At 53.1% G+C, this 14866-nt stretch overlaps 4 protein-coding genes across 9 annotated transcripts; 1 reads left to right on the top strand and 3 right to left on the bottom strand.

The window, feature by feature from the left end:
* The first annotated feature begins 15 nt into the window (after positions 1–15).
* Positions 16–4140, top strand: aplf (aprataxin and PNKP like factor). Of its 4 annotated transcripts, none has more exons than XM_068322449.1 (10): positions 16–330; positions 665–736; positions 1390–1553; positions 1647–1809; positions 2473–2575; positions 2654–2742; positions 2878–3050; positions 3127–3243; positions 3315–3361; positions 3458–4140. In XM_068322449.1, exons 1-10 carry the CDS (start codon positions 31–33, stop codon positions 3649–3651), a joined length of 1422 nt encoding a protein of 473 aa, XP_068178550.1. In that variant the 5' UTR covers positions 16–30; the 3' UTR covers positions 3652–4140. The 4 variants fall into 4 exon arrangements, with proteins under 4 accessions (XP_068178550.1, XP_068178549.1, XP_068178548.1 ...); XM_068322448.1 differs by having other exon boundaries at positions 2654–2799; XM_068322447.1 differs by having other exon boundaries at positions 1653–1809; positions 2654–3050.
* Positions 4141–4627: 487 nt separating this feature from the next.
* Positions 4628–6585, bottom strand: snrpb2 (small nuclear ribonucleoprotein polypeptide B2). The gene is made up of 7 exons (XM_068322451.1): positions 6482–6585; positions 6141–6208; positions 5623–5795; positions 5412–5546; positions 5273–5308; positions 5108–5196; positions 4628–4920 (listed from the first exon to the last, which is right to left on the bottom strand). Exons 2-7 carry the CDS (start codon positions 6202–6204, stop codon positions 4761–4763), a joined length of 657 nt encoding a protein of 218 aa, XP_068178552.1. The 5' UTR covers positions 6205–6208; positions 6482–6585; the 3' UTR covers positions 4628–4760.
* A 666-nt stretch (positions 6586–7251) lies between these two features.
* On the bottom strand, positions 7252–10384 carry LOC137600357 (dynein regulatory complex subunit 4-like). Of its 2 annotated transcripts, XM_068321938.1 has the most exons (9): positions 10250–10384; positions 10027–10116; positions 8927–9124; positions 8555–8761; positions 8427–8481; positions 8144–8349; positions 7850–8014; positions 7667–7750; positions 7252–7590 (listed from the first exon to the last, which is right to left on the bottom strand). In XM_068321938.1, the coding sequence occupies exons 1-9, from the start codon at positions 10250–10252 to the stop codon at positions 7429–7431; spliced, it is 1170 nt and encodes a 389-aa protein (XP_068178039.1). In that variant the 5' UTR covers positions 10253–10384; the 3' UTR covers positions 7252–7428. The 2 variants fall into 2 exon arrangements, with proteins under 2 accessions (XP_068178039.1, XP_068178040.1); XM_068321939.1 differs by lacking the exon at positions 10250–10384 and having other exon boundaries at positions 10027–10229.
* A 1547-nt stretch (positions 10385–11931) lies between these two features.
* On the bottom strand, positions 11932–14848 carry LOC137599708 (arginine-hydroxylase NDUFAF5, mitochondrial-like). 2 transcript variants are annotated; one of them, XM_068320773.1, is made up of 11 exons: positions 14494–14848; positions 14265–14305; positions 14131–14194; positions 14008–14055; positions 13451–13554; positions 13336–13375; positions 13004–13201; positions 12859–12919; positions 12585–12668; positions 12262–12344; positions 11932–12192 (listed from the first exon to the last, which is right to left on the bottom strand). In XM_068320773.1, the coding sequence occupies exons 1-11, from the start codon at positions 14692–14694 to the stop codon at positions 12106–12108; spliced, it is 1011 nt and encodes a 336-aa protein (XP_068176874.1). In that variant the 5' UTR covers positions 14695–14848; the 3' UTR covers positions 11932–12105. The 2 variants fall into 2 exon arrangements, with proteins under 2 accessions (XP_068176874.1, XP_068176875.1); XM_068320774.1 differs by lacking the exon at positions 14008–14055.
* Positions 14849–14866: the final 18 nt, after the last annotated feature.

Genomic DNA, 14866 nt, shown 5'->3' with positions numbered 1-14866 from the left:
ACGTGTCGCGTTTAGACAACTCTACTGCGCATGCTCGTCTGGTTCCCGGAAGTTTTGAACTGCGGAGCCGGAAGTGGAGCCGGAGGTCCAGTCCGGAGGACCGCTGACCACCCGAACAGGTGGACACACCCGCTGGGTGAGCGTGGGCGTGTCTCTGAGTCTCAGCTGCTCACCGTGATGACGTCACTGCTTCCACACGTCTCGGAGTTGAACGGTGAGGGCTCGCGCGCCGACCAGGTGTCCGGGTTCGAGCTGGTGCAGCTGGACGGCGGGGAGCCGGTCCGCCTGCCGCCGGGGGACAGCGTGCTGGGCCGGGGGCCCCTCCTGGGGGTGAGGGCCTCATGCTTTACAGCTATGAACGTCAGCTGAGCCCCAAACGACACCTAAAGTTGGGAATTTCATCAAACTGACAGGAAGCTAACATGTCGGCTGTGTGGTAGTTCATCACGTGTTTGTGTCCCTGTCGGAGTCCCGGGATCAACTCCCTCTGGTCCGACACGGAAGGAAAACGTTCTAGCATCAATAAAGTTTTTACAAACCGCCTTTCGGAGGAAAAAAACACAATCTGAACCAGACTGAACCAGTTTAAACCAGTCTGACCCAGTTTAAACCAGTCTGACCCAGTTTAAACCAGTCTGACCCAGTCTGTCTCTGCTGTCCTCAGATCAGCGACAAGCGAGTCTCCAGACACCACGGACTGCTGGAGAACCTGGAGGGAGAGCTGCGCCTCAAACCGGTAGGACCTCAGTTGACGTCCGGGTCCACACAGTGAAAGAGTCCAGGTCCACACAGTGAAAGAGTCCAGGTCCACACAGTGAAAGAGTCCAGGTCCACACAGTGAGACAGTCCAGGTCCACACAGTGAGACAGTCCAGGTCCACACAGTGAAAGAGTCCAGGTCCACACAGTGAAAGAGTCCAGGTCCACACAGTGAAAGAGTCCAGGTCCACACAGTGAAACAGTCCAGGTTCACACAGTGAAAGAGTCCAGGTCCACACAGTGAAACAGTCCAGGTCCACACAGTGAAAGAGTCCAGGTCCACACAGTGAAAGAGTCCAGGTCCACACAGTGAAAGAGTCCAGGTCCACACAGTTGACACTCATGATGAATCCTGAACTTGAGTTTTCTCTTACATAGTCTCTCATGTCACTGAGATCTTTAGAGCTAGAGCTGCTGGTATGTTACACAATGTTATATAATGTTCTATAATGCTGTGTAATGTTCTATAATGCTGTGTAATGTTATATAATGCTGTGTAATGTTCTATAATGCTGTGTAATTCTATGTAATGTTTTATGTGGAATGCATCTGGGTCACATGTCTGATGTGTCACAGGTCATGAAATAAAATCCTCCTCCTGATATTTAATCTTCCTCCTCCTCTTCCTCAGACTCACATCAACCCCTGCTTCGTCCAGTCGTCCCTGACCGATGACCCCCGACCCCTGCAGAGAGACGTCTGGCACCGCCTCCAGGACGGCGACCTGTTCTCACTGCTGCCGGGACGCCTCGTGTACCAGGTGGTGGCCGTAGGCGGAGCCCAGCACACGCCCAGGTACCGACCGCCCTCTCTTGAATCTGATTGGCCGCCGCCCCCACCACCTCAGACTCAGTGGTTTGTTTCCTCTCTGATGGGGTCGTCCCTAAGGAACAGTCAGATGTTTGAAGAACCTCCTGCTTCCCTTCAGCCGGACGAGGAACCGGCTCCTGTGATTGGACAGGACGGAGCACAGACCACACCCCAGGAGGAGGCCCCGCCTCCATCTCTACCTCACCAGGAGAGGGTCGATCGTCCCACAGGACGGACGCAGGTTAGTAGACGACAGGGAACACCCTGTCAGAAACACCCTGTCAGAAACACCCTGTCAGAAACACCCGGTCAGAAACACCCGGTCAGAAACACCCTGTCAGAAACACCCGGTCAGAAACACCCGGTCAGAAACACCCGGTCAGAAACACCCGGTCAGAAACACCCTGTCAGAAACACCCGGTCAGAAACACCCGGTCAGAAACACCCGGTCAGAAACACCCGGTCAGAAACACCCGGTCAGAAACACCCTGTCAGAAACACCCGGTCAGAAACACCCGGTCAGAAACACCCGGTCAGAAACACCCTGTCAGAAACACCCTGTCAGAAACACCCTGTCAGAAACACCCTGTCAGAAACACCCGGTCAGAAACACCCGGTCAGAAACACCCGGTCAGAAACACCCGGTCAGAAACACCCGGTCAGAAACACCCGGTCAGAAACACCCGGTCAGAAACACCCGGTCAGAAACACCCGGTCAGAAACACCCGGTCAGAAACACCCTGTCAGAAACACCCTGTCAGAAACACCCTGTCAGAAACACCCTGTCAGAAACACCCGGTCAGAAACACCCGGTCAGAAACACCCGGTCAGAAACACCCGGTCAGAAACACCCGGTCAGAAACACCCGGTCAGAAACACCCCTCTCGGGTCTCGTCTCCTGCAGGAGGACCAAAGGGGCGTGGCTCTTGAGCCCAGGAGGCGGAGCTTACCGGCGTGGATGATGGCGGCTGTCGCTCCTCACAGCTCCTCCTCCTTCAGCCCTAGAGGTACTGGTGGGCGGCTCCTGGTTGGTTGTTGCTGTTGCTAGGCAACCCTCACCTCACCCCCGTCCCACCCGGCTCCAGGTTCGTCAGGTGTGAAGGGGCGTAAAGGAGCTGCAGGCAAACGGGCCAAGACCTCCCCCCCTGAGGAGGAGGAGGAGGAGGAGGAGGAGGTGAAGAAGATGAGGAGGAAGATACCTGATGAAGAGGATGTGGCTCCGCCCACCACAGTGGAGTCACCGCCCTGTCTGTTGTTCTCTGGTGGCCCTGGGGGGGGGGCGACACTAACCCGGGTGTCGGTCCTGCAGGTTCCTGAGGGGCGGCCGGGCGGGTCCAGCCGGTCCCGGGTCAGAACCGAGGGGGAGGAGGAGGGAGGCGGAGCCACGTCAAGACCGGCCCCACCCACGTCCAACAGCGGCCCTACAGCTCCGCCCCCTCAAGCAGCTAGGCCGCCGTGTCCTTACGGGAAGGACTGCTACAGGTACGCTCACCTGGGCCCCGCCCACCCCTCAGAACCAGGCTGGTCCGGATCATGACCACGCCCCCCTCCCTTCCAGGAAGAACCCCCTCCACTTCCAGGAGAGCAGCCACCCCGGAGACCCCGACTACGAGGAGGAGGAGGAGGAGGACGACGACGATAGGCCTGAGTGTCCCTACGGCAACGGCTGCTACAGGTCAGAGGTCATTGCATCACCGTCACCGTGGCAACCCTCATGAACCCTCATGTTTTTTTGTTTGTTTGCAGGAAAAATCCTCTCCACAGGAAAGAGTACAAACACACACAGAGACCAGGTAGGCTGTGACATCATCACTGTTAGCTGTGACATCATCACCATTAACTGTGACGTCCTTTATCCTGATTGGTTGTGACGCCCTGTGAACCTGCAGCCACCAGAACGAGGACCGCCCCCCAGAAGAGCCCCGCCTCTGATGAAGACGAGGTCGACAGCTTCATCGACGACGACAGCGCGGACGCGGGCGACGACTCCGACTACGTTCCTCCAGACTCGGACGACGGCGGGAAGGAGGAGCTTGAACTCCTGCAGAGAGAAGCCAAGAATTTCCTGAGGAAGAGGAAGTAGAGGAGGAAGAGGAGAGATAACCTTCATCAGCGTCTGAGAGCAGGTCTTCCCTCAGGCCCACGTCTGCTTCTGGTTCTGATCCAGTGGCCTCGAGAACCAGGAACTGTTGTGGTTCTGTGGCGTGATTGGTTGAGTGTGTTAAGCCCCGCCTTCATAGATGTAGAAGATTCGGTTCTCTGTAGTCCCGCCTCTCAACCGTCCAATCATGGCCCTCCACCTGCTCCTCACTGCTGCCTCCTTTACGGGTCTCCATGGCAACCAGGGGAGCCGTCAGCGCTTCAGCCTCTCCTGTCATACAGGTGTCGCCATGGCAACCTCAGAAACAGACGCCTCAGGTTGACGACCAACAATTAACTTCAGTGACTTTGAGCATCCTTCATAAGTTTAGATTATATTTCAGGTGAAGCTCCGCCTCTTCCTGTCTCAGGTGAATGGAATAGATGCTGCTTCTTTCCTCATTTGTTCTTTAAATCCGTCTGATGGAAACACTTTCCTGTTTCATTTCCTGTCCTCCAATTGGTGCTGAGGTTTTCAGAGGCTCCGCCCATACCATTCAATTTTTTATACTTAAACATTTGTTTAGTAAAGTTGTGCCGTCAGTACCACAGGTGAGCTCGTTCACGCAGTACGAACGATGAGTTACTGATACGATAACTGATCAATAATCACTGAATCCTCTAGACCTGATTATTATTCACCAGCATGATCAGATTAACCAATCTGTCCGTTAAAGGTCAGGGATGAAGGTCACCTCACTGTTAAACCAGCGTCACCCATGATGCAATGCAGCTTAAAGTCATCAACCATTCAAGTCTCCAACGCGCTGACAGCATCTGATGTTCATGAACATTCTGTGTTCTACACATCCTGCAGGTCCAGGTTCACACAGTGAAACAGTCCAGGTTCACACAGTGAAACAGTCCAGGTTCACTCTGACAGATGAAACTCACAAAGTTAATGTAAAATCTGTTTATTCTACAAAACATTCATGTTTTCAAGTCAACTCAAAACAACGTAAAAAATAAAAATAAGAAAAACAGGATTTACAAAAAGCAAACAGACATCTGGGAACGCCCCCTCAGAGTCTCTGTCCCATCAGCAGCAGGGACCTACTTTTTGGCGTAGGTGATCTTCATGGCGCAGGTGGCGGTGATCCTGAAGCCCTGCAAGGCATCTTTGGCCACGCCCGCCTGCGTCTCGCCCTCAAACTCCACGAAAGCGATGTCGTGTTTCCCGGGGACGAGCCGCACCTCCTTGAACCCAGGAAACCTGCCGGGAAAACGCCGTGTAAGCAAGAGAAAAAACATCGCGTCATCGCTCGCGAACGCCGCGTCATCACATGCAATCGCCGCGTCATCAAACGCGAACTCCGCGTCATCAAACGCGAACACGAACACCACGTCATCAAAAGCAAACACAAACGCCGCGTCATCAGACAGTGCAGACAGGAACTCACTGGTTGAACAGCATGGATAGCATCATCTCATTGGTCTCCTCAGGGAGGTTGTTCAGAAACAGGATGTAGTTGGGCGGGTTGTCCGGTACCTGAGATGACGACACGGGTTAGAGGCAACGGCGAGCAGGAAGTTACAAATGGAACGTGTTTAGATGTTCGTCTCACCTGGACGGCCGGAGAGAGGACGGGAGTCGCCAACACCTGGAAACAAATACAAAGTTAGCCACACGCTAATGCCACACGCTAACGAAACATGAAATAACATCTCCTCTCGTCCAATCAGGCGTCGGCCGACTGGGCTCACCGCTGGCGGTTTCTTGGCCAGGCTCGCCGGCGGCTCCTGGGCCTTCTTCTTCTTGTCCTTCTTCTTGTCCTTGTCGCCGTACGACCCTTTGACCTTGGTGATGACCTCTGAGTCGGTCTTGGCGTACTGGATCCTCTGGAAAGCAACGGACAGACAGTCAGGGATGTCTGCGGCGCCCCGCCTGGACGGGTGCGCCATGGGCGTGGCCTACCATAGGCTTGTTGTAGAAGGGGAAGCCCTGCAGCTGGCGCAGGGCGTTGGTGGCGGCAGCGAGCTCCTTGAAGACGACGAAGGCCTGGCCCCTCATCTTCATCGTCTTCATGGCCACGATCTCGATGATCTGACCAAACTGAGAGAAAAGCGCGTAGAGAGAGCGCTTGAGCTCTGACACACACACACACACACACACACACACACACACACACACACACACACACGTTAATCAAGGCAACGGTTCGTCTTTGGGTTTTAAATGAAAACCCTTTCTTGGCTCATGTTGAACGATACAATTAATCCTTCATTATTAATTAGCAGTTTCATGATGATTAATCAAAATTCCATCAAAAATCTATTTCTGGGTCCGCACATGTCTGGAAAATCAGATATTAATGCAATTATAAAAAAAGATTCTTAAATCGAAAGTAAAATAGTCTAAAGATGTGTGAACACACACTGTTAGCTTAGCTTTAGCATCGCTGGCTGATACGCGCGGGTCGTGACGTCACGCACCTTCCTTCTTGACTCTGTCGTTGATGTTGTTGATGTAGATCGTGTGGTTCGGCCGGATGTCCATGATGCTGCGTGACGACACAGCCACAGGTTAGGGTCACGTGATAACAGCTAACGGCTAATGAATAAACACTAAGGCGATGGATGCTAACGAGAAGACATGTGTTCACATGCAGGGGGCACACATCAAACCCTTCATGCTAATGTTAAAGTTAAGCTAATGTTTCAGCTAACGCTAGCCCACGTTAGCTTAACGATCCATCTCATTCATCAGTACACAGCCTGTCGGCGGTTAGCATCCAGGCTAAGCTAACAGAACCGGAACACAAGCGAGCCGATACCTTTTTCCAGCGACACAGATCGATTAAATCCACCGGAGGAGACACAAAGACGAGAAACTGATCGACCAACACTCACACCGGTCCCGTCCAACCGGAAGTAGTGGCTTTAAACTTCCGGGAGCAACGATGTCTGCTTTTAACAAGCCTCCCGGCCACCTACAGGCGAGGAGGGGAACTACATGAAAGAATAGAAAATATATATATATATAAATATATAAATATATAAATATATATATATATATATATATATATATATATATGGAATCTGTCCATATGGGCGGCACGGTGGCGCAGTGGTTAGCGCTGCTGCCTCACATCACGGCGGACCCGGGTTCGAGTCCCGCTCTGTGCGGAGTTCGCATGCTCTCCCCGTGTCTGCGTGGGTTCTCTCTGGGTTCTCCGGCTTCCTCCCACCTCCAAAAGCATGCACTTCAGGTTGATTGGCCAGTCCCTAATTGACTATAGGAGTGAGTGTGTGAGTGAATGCTTGTTTGTTTCTGTTTGTTTCCGAGGTACACTGGCGTCGTGCCCGGAGTGTCCCCCGCCTCACGCCCTGAGACTGCCAGGATAGGCACTGGCTACCCCGCGACCTGCGTTAGCGGATTAAGCGGGTTGGAAAATGAATGAATATATATATATATATATTACACACACAGACAGATAGATCTGTTCCTTTAAGAAGGTAAAGACCTTACAAACACCACTTCATGTCCCATCTAGGGCTCGACTGCTACAGCGTATTGATTATTGACACCTTATTTATTGATCGATTCTCTTTATTGACATGTCTTCACAAACAGATCACACAGGTGAAGTGGGCGGGGCTGTGTCCAATGTGTGGAGGCAAAATTCAGTGTTTGAAGGCGGAGCCTGGCGTTTCGAGGCAGTGTGATGCAGACGGACCCACGGAGCCTTCAGGTCCTCCTGCAGGTCACATGTTGATGACATCACGGCGTCAGCTGACCCCCAGCTCGGGCCACACCCATCAGAGCTGCTGCCGCCGCCTCCAGCTTCCTGTCCAGGAGCAGCTCCTTCAGGCCGTTCCTCTGCTGGACGTCCAGGATGCTCTCCGTGTGGCTCCTCAGCAGCTCCTGGTTCTCCTGCTGGAGCTGAGGAGCAGGTGGAGGTGAGGGGTGGAGCTGGGTGGAGGTGAGGGGCGGAGCTGGGTGGAGGGGAGGAGCTCACCTTCTCATAGGCCTGCAGCAGCATCTCGTTCTTCACCGTCTCTTCTCGGAGGTGCTGGTCCAGATGTTCTCCAGCTCTTCTCTCCTGTCAGAACGTCAAAGCCTTCAGAGGAAGCTAAGCCGTTAGCTTACAGGGCTAACCGTGAGGCTCAGCGGGTCATGTGACCAGATGGGCGTGTCCTACCTTCTTCCTGGCCTCGGCCCGTTCCTCCGGCTCCTTCTGGACCTCGCAGCCCTTCTTCTTCTGGGCTTCCTGCAGAGACGCGTTCAGGTGTCGGTTCTCCTGCCGAGCCGCCGACAGCTTCCTGTCCGCTCTGGCGTCCTGCTGCTGGATCACGGCGAGTTCCTCCTGCAGAACCACAAGCAGGAGGTAGAACCATCAGGTCCCTGCTGGGGGGACGCCACCACAGATCCTGATCCAGGAGGAAGAAGGTCTGGAGGAGAACCAGGAGGAGACAGGATGAGGTCGTGTCTCCACCTTCAGCTCCTTCTGCTCCTTCAGCACCGTGACGTGAAGGTTGGAGTAGAACTCCTCAGCCTCCCTGAGGGCCCGGTTCTGCTCCTGCAGCAGAGCCTCCACGCGAGTCTTCATGGTCTGGTCCAGCTGCTGGAGCTCCTCCCTCCTCCTCCTGTAGGCGGCGTCCATCATGGAGCGGATCTCCTGCTGGAATCTGTCCTCCATCGCTGCTCCGTCAGCATCCAGAGGAGGAACCGTTACTGCTGCAGAGCCCCAGAGCTGGAGAACCTGCTGCTCCTCCTACCTCTCATCCTGCGCTGCTCCTGGAGGTCCTGGTCCATCAGCTCCAGCTGCTGCTCCTGTTGGACCACAGAGGACCAATCAGATCCCAGCAGCGCCAACAGGAAACAGGAAGTGGAGGCAGCGTCTCACCAGCTTCAGCGCCTCCATCCACCGGTGGCTGTGGAGCTTCTTCTCCCTGAGCTCCGCCTGCAGGCGGTGCCTCTCCTGATGGAGCGAGAGCTCCGCCCCCCTGTGGCGGTCCTGGACCAGCGAGGCCGACGCCCCCCCGTCCATCTTCATCCCAGACGTCAGGTGGTGGTGCTCTGACAGGACGTGTTTCAGCTTCTGCTTCAGCTCCTGGAACCAACAGTGGAGGTGGTGATGTCATCAGACGAAGACGTACTCAAGTGATGACGTCATCACTTGATGACGTCGTCGCTTGGTGACGTCATCAAGTGATGACGTCATCAGCACAGCCTGATGGTCTGATGGTGTGGTTCTTCTGGACGGTGAGAAGCTCACGGTGATCTCCACACGGTGGCGCTCGCCGGCTTCCTCTCGCTTCCTGTGGGCGTGTCTCAGCTGGGACTCCGCCCCCTCCACGCCCCTCTTGGACACCTCCCAGAAGGAGTGGACCTTGTCTCTCTCCAGCTGGAAGTATCTCTTCTCCTCCCGCGTTCGATCCAGCTCCTCTCGGAGGCGAACGATGTGCTCCTCCAGCTGGAGGTCAGAGGTCACAGTTAGTGCCGTCGTCCAATCAGAGTTCCGTAGCGACAGGTAGAACCTATGTTAGCTGCTAATTAGCATGTTGCTAGGGAACGTTACAGCATCAGGTTTGTTCACCAACAGACATCAGTCACCATCAGTCTGTGGTGCGTTCAGGGCCCCGTGGACAGGGTTAGGGTCTGTGGTGCGTTCAGGGACCTGTGGACAGGGTTAGGGTCTGTGGTGCGTTCAGGGACCTGTGGACAGGGTTAGGGTCTGTGGTGCGTTCAGGGACCTGTGGACAGGGTTAGGGTCTGTGGTGCGTTCAGGGGCCCGTGGACAGGGTTAGGGTCTGTGGTGCGTTCAGGGACCCGTGGACAGGGTTAGGGTCTGTGGTGCGTTCAGGGACCTGTGGACAGGGTTAGGGTCTGTGGTGCGTTCAGGGCCCCGTGGACAGGGTTAGGGTCTGTGGTGCGTTCAGGGACCTGTGGACAGGGTTAGGGTCTGTGGTGCGTTCAGGGCCCCGTGGACAGGGTTAGGGTCTGTGGTGCGTTCAGGGCCCCGTGGACAGGGTTAGGGTCTGTGGTGCGTTCAGGGCCCCGTGGACAGGGTTAGGGTCTGTGGTGCGTTCAGGGACCTGTGGACAGGGTTAGGGTCTGTGGTGCGTTCAGGGACCTGTGGACAGGGTTAGGGTCTGTGGTGCGTTCAGGGCCCCGTGGACAGGGTTAGGGTCTGTGGTGCGTTCAGGGCCCCGTGGACATGGCGGGTCCTGCAGAGAGCCAATCAGAGGTCTGATTGGTCGTATCGATACTTCGTGTTCATCAATAGTTTCTGTTCTAATCAATGAACGGCGGTGACGTCAGAACTCGGTCGCCTAGCGGCTAACGTTAGCCGTGTTAGCACCCCGCGGCTCTGACCTGCTCTTTGGACATCTCGTCCGTGGACAGCGTGTCCACCGCGGCGGACGGCTTCCCCCCGCCGGACTTCTTCATCTTCGTTCGGGGAGGCTGGACAGAAAACACCGGAAGCAGCACCGTTAACGCCGCCGGTCGTTCCGCTACCGGAGAACGAGCTGCCGGTTAGCTTGTGGCTAAAGCTAAGTTAGCTCATGCTAACTAGCCCACATGAATGCTGACTCACCATCGGGACGAACCGTTCAGCTCCGCGGGAGCTGCTAGCTAGATGCTAGCTGGAGAAGTCCGGCTACAGGACACAAAACGCGCTGTCATGGCAACGGCGTCACGTGACTGCGTCGTCACGTTTTTTTTTTCAAGTGAAACTTTATTGTTCTTGACCGAGTTTGTGACAGAAGAGAAAGAAAAATAAAGACACAAAAACAGTAAAAATAGAAAATAAATTGTTTGATAAAATATTTGATAAAATATTATTAGAAATAATGAAACGATTGAAAATGTACGGCAGCGTAGAGCTGCCACACCAAGAAAATAAAAACCGGGACGTATCTCGTTATTTCGTGATACGTATCTCGTTATTTTGTGATAGTATCTCGTTATTTTGTGATAGTATCACGTTATTTTGTGATACGTATCATGTTATTTTGTGATAGTATCACGTTATTTTGTGATAGTATCACGTTATTTTGTGATAGTATCACGTTATTTTGTGATAGAATCTCGTCATTTCGTGATAGTATCACGTTATTTCGTGATAGTATCACGTTATTTCGTGATAGTATCACGTTATTTTGTGATAGTATCACGTTATTTTGTGATAGTATCACGTTATTTTGTGATAGTATCACGTTATTTTGTGATAGTATCACGTTATTTTGTGATACGTATCACGAAATAACGTGATACGTATCACGTTATTTTGTGATAGTATCTCGTTATTTCGTGATACCTATCACGTTATTTTGTGATACGTATCACGAAATAACGTGATAGGACTTTTTAAAGTGGTTTCATTTACTGTCTGCTGGCCATCAGTAAATCATGGCTCCTTTACATGATGCCATTGAATTATATTTCATGCTTTGCTTGAGACATGGTGAGATTTTACAGTTATTGGGCTCCGTGTATGACATTTATATAAGCATGCGTACCCTAAGACGACATTTGAAAAATATGGGGCTATACCGGAGGAAAAACGAGTCGGACCCTCTTGAGGTAGCGTCGTTCCTCATTGATGAGCTGGAGGGACACGGCCGGCTGCATGGATACAAGCTCCATCATGTCAACATAACATTCATTCATTCATCTTCTAAACCGCTTAATCCGCAAACGCAGGTCGCGAGTCAACATAACATTTTATCACGAAATAACGTGATACTATCACGAAATAACGAGATACGTATCACGAAATAACGTGATACTATCACGAAATAACGAGATACGTATCACGAAATATCGTGATACGTATCACGAAATAACGTGATACTATCATGAAATAACGAGATACGTATCACGAAATAACGTGATACTATCACGAAATAACGAGATACGTATCACGAAATAACGTGATACGTCCCGGTTTTTATTTTCTTGGTCTGGCAGCTCTACGCTTCCGTAAAAATGTGAAATAAATTCTTTGATACAATTTTCTAAATCTTTAGTAAAGCTCAGAAGCAGGTCTGTGTGAACCTGGACTGTTTCACTGTGTGAACCTGGACTGTTTCACTGTGTGAACCTGGACTGTTTCACTGTGTGAACCTGGACTGTTTCACTGTGTGAACCTGGACTGTTTCACTGTGTGAACCTGGACTGTTTCACTGTGTGAACCTGGACTGTTTCACTGTGTGAACCTGGACTGTTTCACTGTGTGAACCTGGACTGTTTCACTGTGTGAACCTGGACTGAAACACTTCAGGTGATTCTGATGGTTTTTGTGTTGTTTTGTTTATTTTTGTTTACATGAAGAAATACGTTAATTTATTGCTGCTCTTTCTTCCAGAGAACCTTTGGCCACGCCCTCTGACTTTCCTGCCATCCTATTGGATGTGACGTCCAGGCAGCTGTTCATTGGCTGAGGCCCTCCTATGCCGCGCTGCTATTGGTCGGCCGGCTGATCTTGGACAGATCTCCAAACGAGGCCGTCCCTGAGCCTCGCTTCAGAGGTCTGGCCTGGAACACAAACGTGGACGGTGACTCAGAACCGAGCGACAGGAGAACCAGAAGAAGAACCCGCCTCACCTGGGACTCGTGAGGCTTCCAGCCAATCATGTGGTAAATCTGGAAGGTGGCCGGGATGGCCCCGCCCTCGGTTCCATACAGCTCTGAACGGGTTCAAGCAAACAGACTCTGATGAGGTCACATGACTGTTGGAGTGTTCGCTAGGCTAGTAGCTTCCTGCTGCTGTGTGCTAAGGTGGACCTGGACTAGTGGACCTGGACTAGTGGACCTGGAGTAGTGGACCTGGACTAGTGGACCTGGACTAGTGGACCTGGACTAGTGGACCTGGACTATGTGGATCTGGACTAGTGGACCTGGACTAGTGGACCTGGTCCGGGTCCTACCTTTGTAGATGGCTGCTGCTGCTAACATGGAGTCCCGGTGCAGCAGAGACCTCCGGTTCCAGGAACAGTTACTCTCCCCCATCCCTGTGGACAGGAAGTGACACGTGAAGAACCTGAGACACATTTAGAGGTAAACATGAACGTGAAGGTGAACGTAAACAATAACGTAAACATGGACGTAAAGGTGAACGTAAACAATAACGTAAACATGAACGTAAAGGTGAACGTAAACAATAACGTAAACATGGACGTAAAGGTGAACGTAGAGGTGAACCTTGCAGGTCGGTCATGACCTCGGTGATTCCTGGGTACAGGACCTGAACCTCATCGATGTCCTGAAACGAGACACAGGCGCTCCATGAGAGGCGGGTCCGGTTCAGACCACGTGACCAGTGGGCGTGGCTCTGATCGGTTCTCACCACCGTCAGCATGTTGAAACCGGCGCCGCCCAGCAGGTGTCCCAGGTCGGTGACGGCGGTGAAAGGGGAGACGCGGGGGGAGAAGCCCCCCTCCCTCTCCGTCTCCGCCAGCTGGAGGGAACATCTCAGCTCGTAGAGGGAGTCCCCGCCCACCATCGCCCCGATGAAGACGCCGTCTGGTTTGAGGACCCGCTGGATCTGAGGAGGACGACCTTCATCACCACCATCACCATCATCATCATCATCATCATCACCACCACCATCATCATCATCATCACCACCATCATCATCACCATCATCATCATCATCATCATCACCATCATCTTCCTCACCTCTCTGAGGGCTCCTGGGAGGTCATTGGTCCAGTGCAGACTGAAAGACATCAGGTGAGATTAGAACACGCCTCCAGACTGAGGGGCGGAGCTACCACAGCCTGGGAGGACTCACCTCAAACTGCTCATCACCAGGTGGAAGGTGTTCTCTCTGAACGGCAGGAACTCCTCGTCAGCCAATAGGGGAGCAGTGGGGATGAGGCTGGAGCTCCGCCTCCTCTGAGGTGAACAACACACAGGTAAACAAACATCAGCTGGTGAGGAACATCATCATCATCATCACCATCATCATCTTCATCACCATCATCATCATCACCATCATCACCATCATCATCACCATCATCATCATCTTCATCACCATCACCATCATCATCACCATCATCACCATCATCACCAGCACCATCATCATCATCATCACCATCATCACCATCATCATCACCATCATCACCACCATCATCACCATCATCATCATCATCATCATCACCATCATCATCACTATCACCATCATCATCATCACCATCACCATCATCATCATCACCATCATCAACACCATCATCATCACCATCATCATTATCATCATCACCATCATCAACACCATCATCATCACCATCATCATCACCATCACCATCATCACCATCATCACCATCATCATCATCATCATCTTGGTCTCACCAGACTGTTCTGGGACACGTCCATCAGGACCAGACGCTCCACCATGCCCTGCAGCATCACAAGCTGATCAATAATCAATAATCACACTGATGGACCGGACGGCCTCCAGCGGTTCTACTGCACCTGGTTCAGGTGCTCTGCGATGTGGCTCCTCCCACCGCCGACGTCCAGAGCCAGAGGAAACGTCCTGATAGGCCAGAGGAGGAGGGTGAGGAGACGGGCCGGCCAATCAGAGACCAGAACCTGCAAACACTCACCTGGCGATGTCATAGACCCGGTCCGCCACACGCCCCCCTACCTGGAGGTCAAGACACACCCGTCAGACCGCAGGGCTGACCCAGAACCACCTGGATCAGAACCAGGTGGTTCTGGTTCTGACCCAGGTGGTTCTGGTTCTGATCCAGGTGGTTCTGGTTCTGACCCAGAACCATCTGGTTCTGACCCAGGTGGTTCTGGTTCTGATCCGGCTCGGCCCTCAGACGGTACCTCGTCCCTCAGGTACTGGTACAGGTGTCCGTCCTCCCGGGCCGCGGCCCAGTTCTTCTGGTTCCGCTTCATGACCCGGTTGAAGACGTTCACGCCTCGGCCCGCCGCCGACGCTCCTCTGCGGGGTTCCGACCCGAACGCGACCCGGTTCCAGCGGGCCCGGGAGGCCCGCAGGAGTCTCCTCCAGATTCCGCTGCTCATGTCGGGACCGGCGCGGGGCCACCGGAAGGACAGATGACGTCACGTCCGGCCAGTGCTCACGGAGGACGGAACCCCGGAGCTGGATTCCGGGGGTTCCGGGATCGGAGGAACTGGATCCGGAAACGGGACTCAGTTTAAGAACGGCAACGACTGCGGTGACGTCACTTCCGTT

This window comes from Antennarius striatus, chromosome 8, assembly GCF_040054535.1.
Source record: "Antennarius striatus isolate MH-2024 chromosome 8, ASM4005453v1, whole genome shotgun sequence".
Taxonomy (NCBI): Eukaryota; Metazoa; Chordata; class Actinopteri; order Lophiiformes; family Antennariidae; genus Antennarius; species Antennarius striatus.
This window is presented reverse-complemented; position numbering and strand designations above follow the sequence as displayed.

Coding starts and splice junctions, on each gene's coding strand:
- snrpb2 (XM_068322451.1), bottom strand. CDS start 6,204: ATGGACATCCGGCCGAACCACACGATCTACATCAACAACATCAACGAC. Junction 5,309..5,411: donor TGGCCAAGAAACCGCCAGCG/GTGAGCCCAGTC, acceptor ATTTGTTTCCAG/GTGTTGGCGACTCCCGTCCT. Junction 4,921..5,107: donor CTATCCATGCTGTTCAACCA/GTGAGTTCCTGT, acceptor TTTTCCCGGCAG/GTTTCCTGGGTTCAAGGAGG.
- aplf (XM_068322446.1), top strand. CDS start 31: ATGCTCGTCTGGTTCCCGGAAGTTTTGAACTGCGGAGCCGGAAGTGGA. Junction 737..1,389: donor GAGAGCTGCGCCTCAAACCG/GTAGGACCTCAG, acceptor CCTCTTCCTCAG/ACTCACATCAACCCCTGCTT. Junction 3,362..3,457: donor CAAACACACACAGAGACCAG/GTAGGCTGTGAC, acceptor GTGAACCTGCAG/CCACCAGAACGAGGACCGCC.
- LOC137599708 (XM_068320773.1), bottom strand. CDS start 14,694: ATGAGCAGCGGAATCTGGAGGAGACTCCTGCGGGCCTCCCGGGCCCGC. Junction 14,306..14,493: donor ACCAGTACCTGAGGGACGAG/GTACCGTCTGAG, acceptor CTTGACCTCCAG/GTAGGGGGGCGTGTGGCGGA. Junction 12,193..12,261: donor GGAAGCCTCACGAGTCCCAG/GTGAGGCGGGTT, acceptor TTTGTGTTCCAG/GCCAGACCTCTGAAGCGAGG.
- LOC137600357 (XM_068321938.1), bottom strand. Junction 8,762..8,926: donor GCCACCGTGTGGAGATCACC/GTGAGCTTCTCA, acceptor TGTTGGTTCCAG/GAGCTGAAGCAGAAGCTGAA. Junction 7,591..7,666: donor TGCTGCAGGCCTATGAGAAG/GTGAGCTCCTCC, acceptor CCTGCTCCTCAG/CTCCAGCAGGAGAACCAGGA.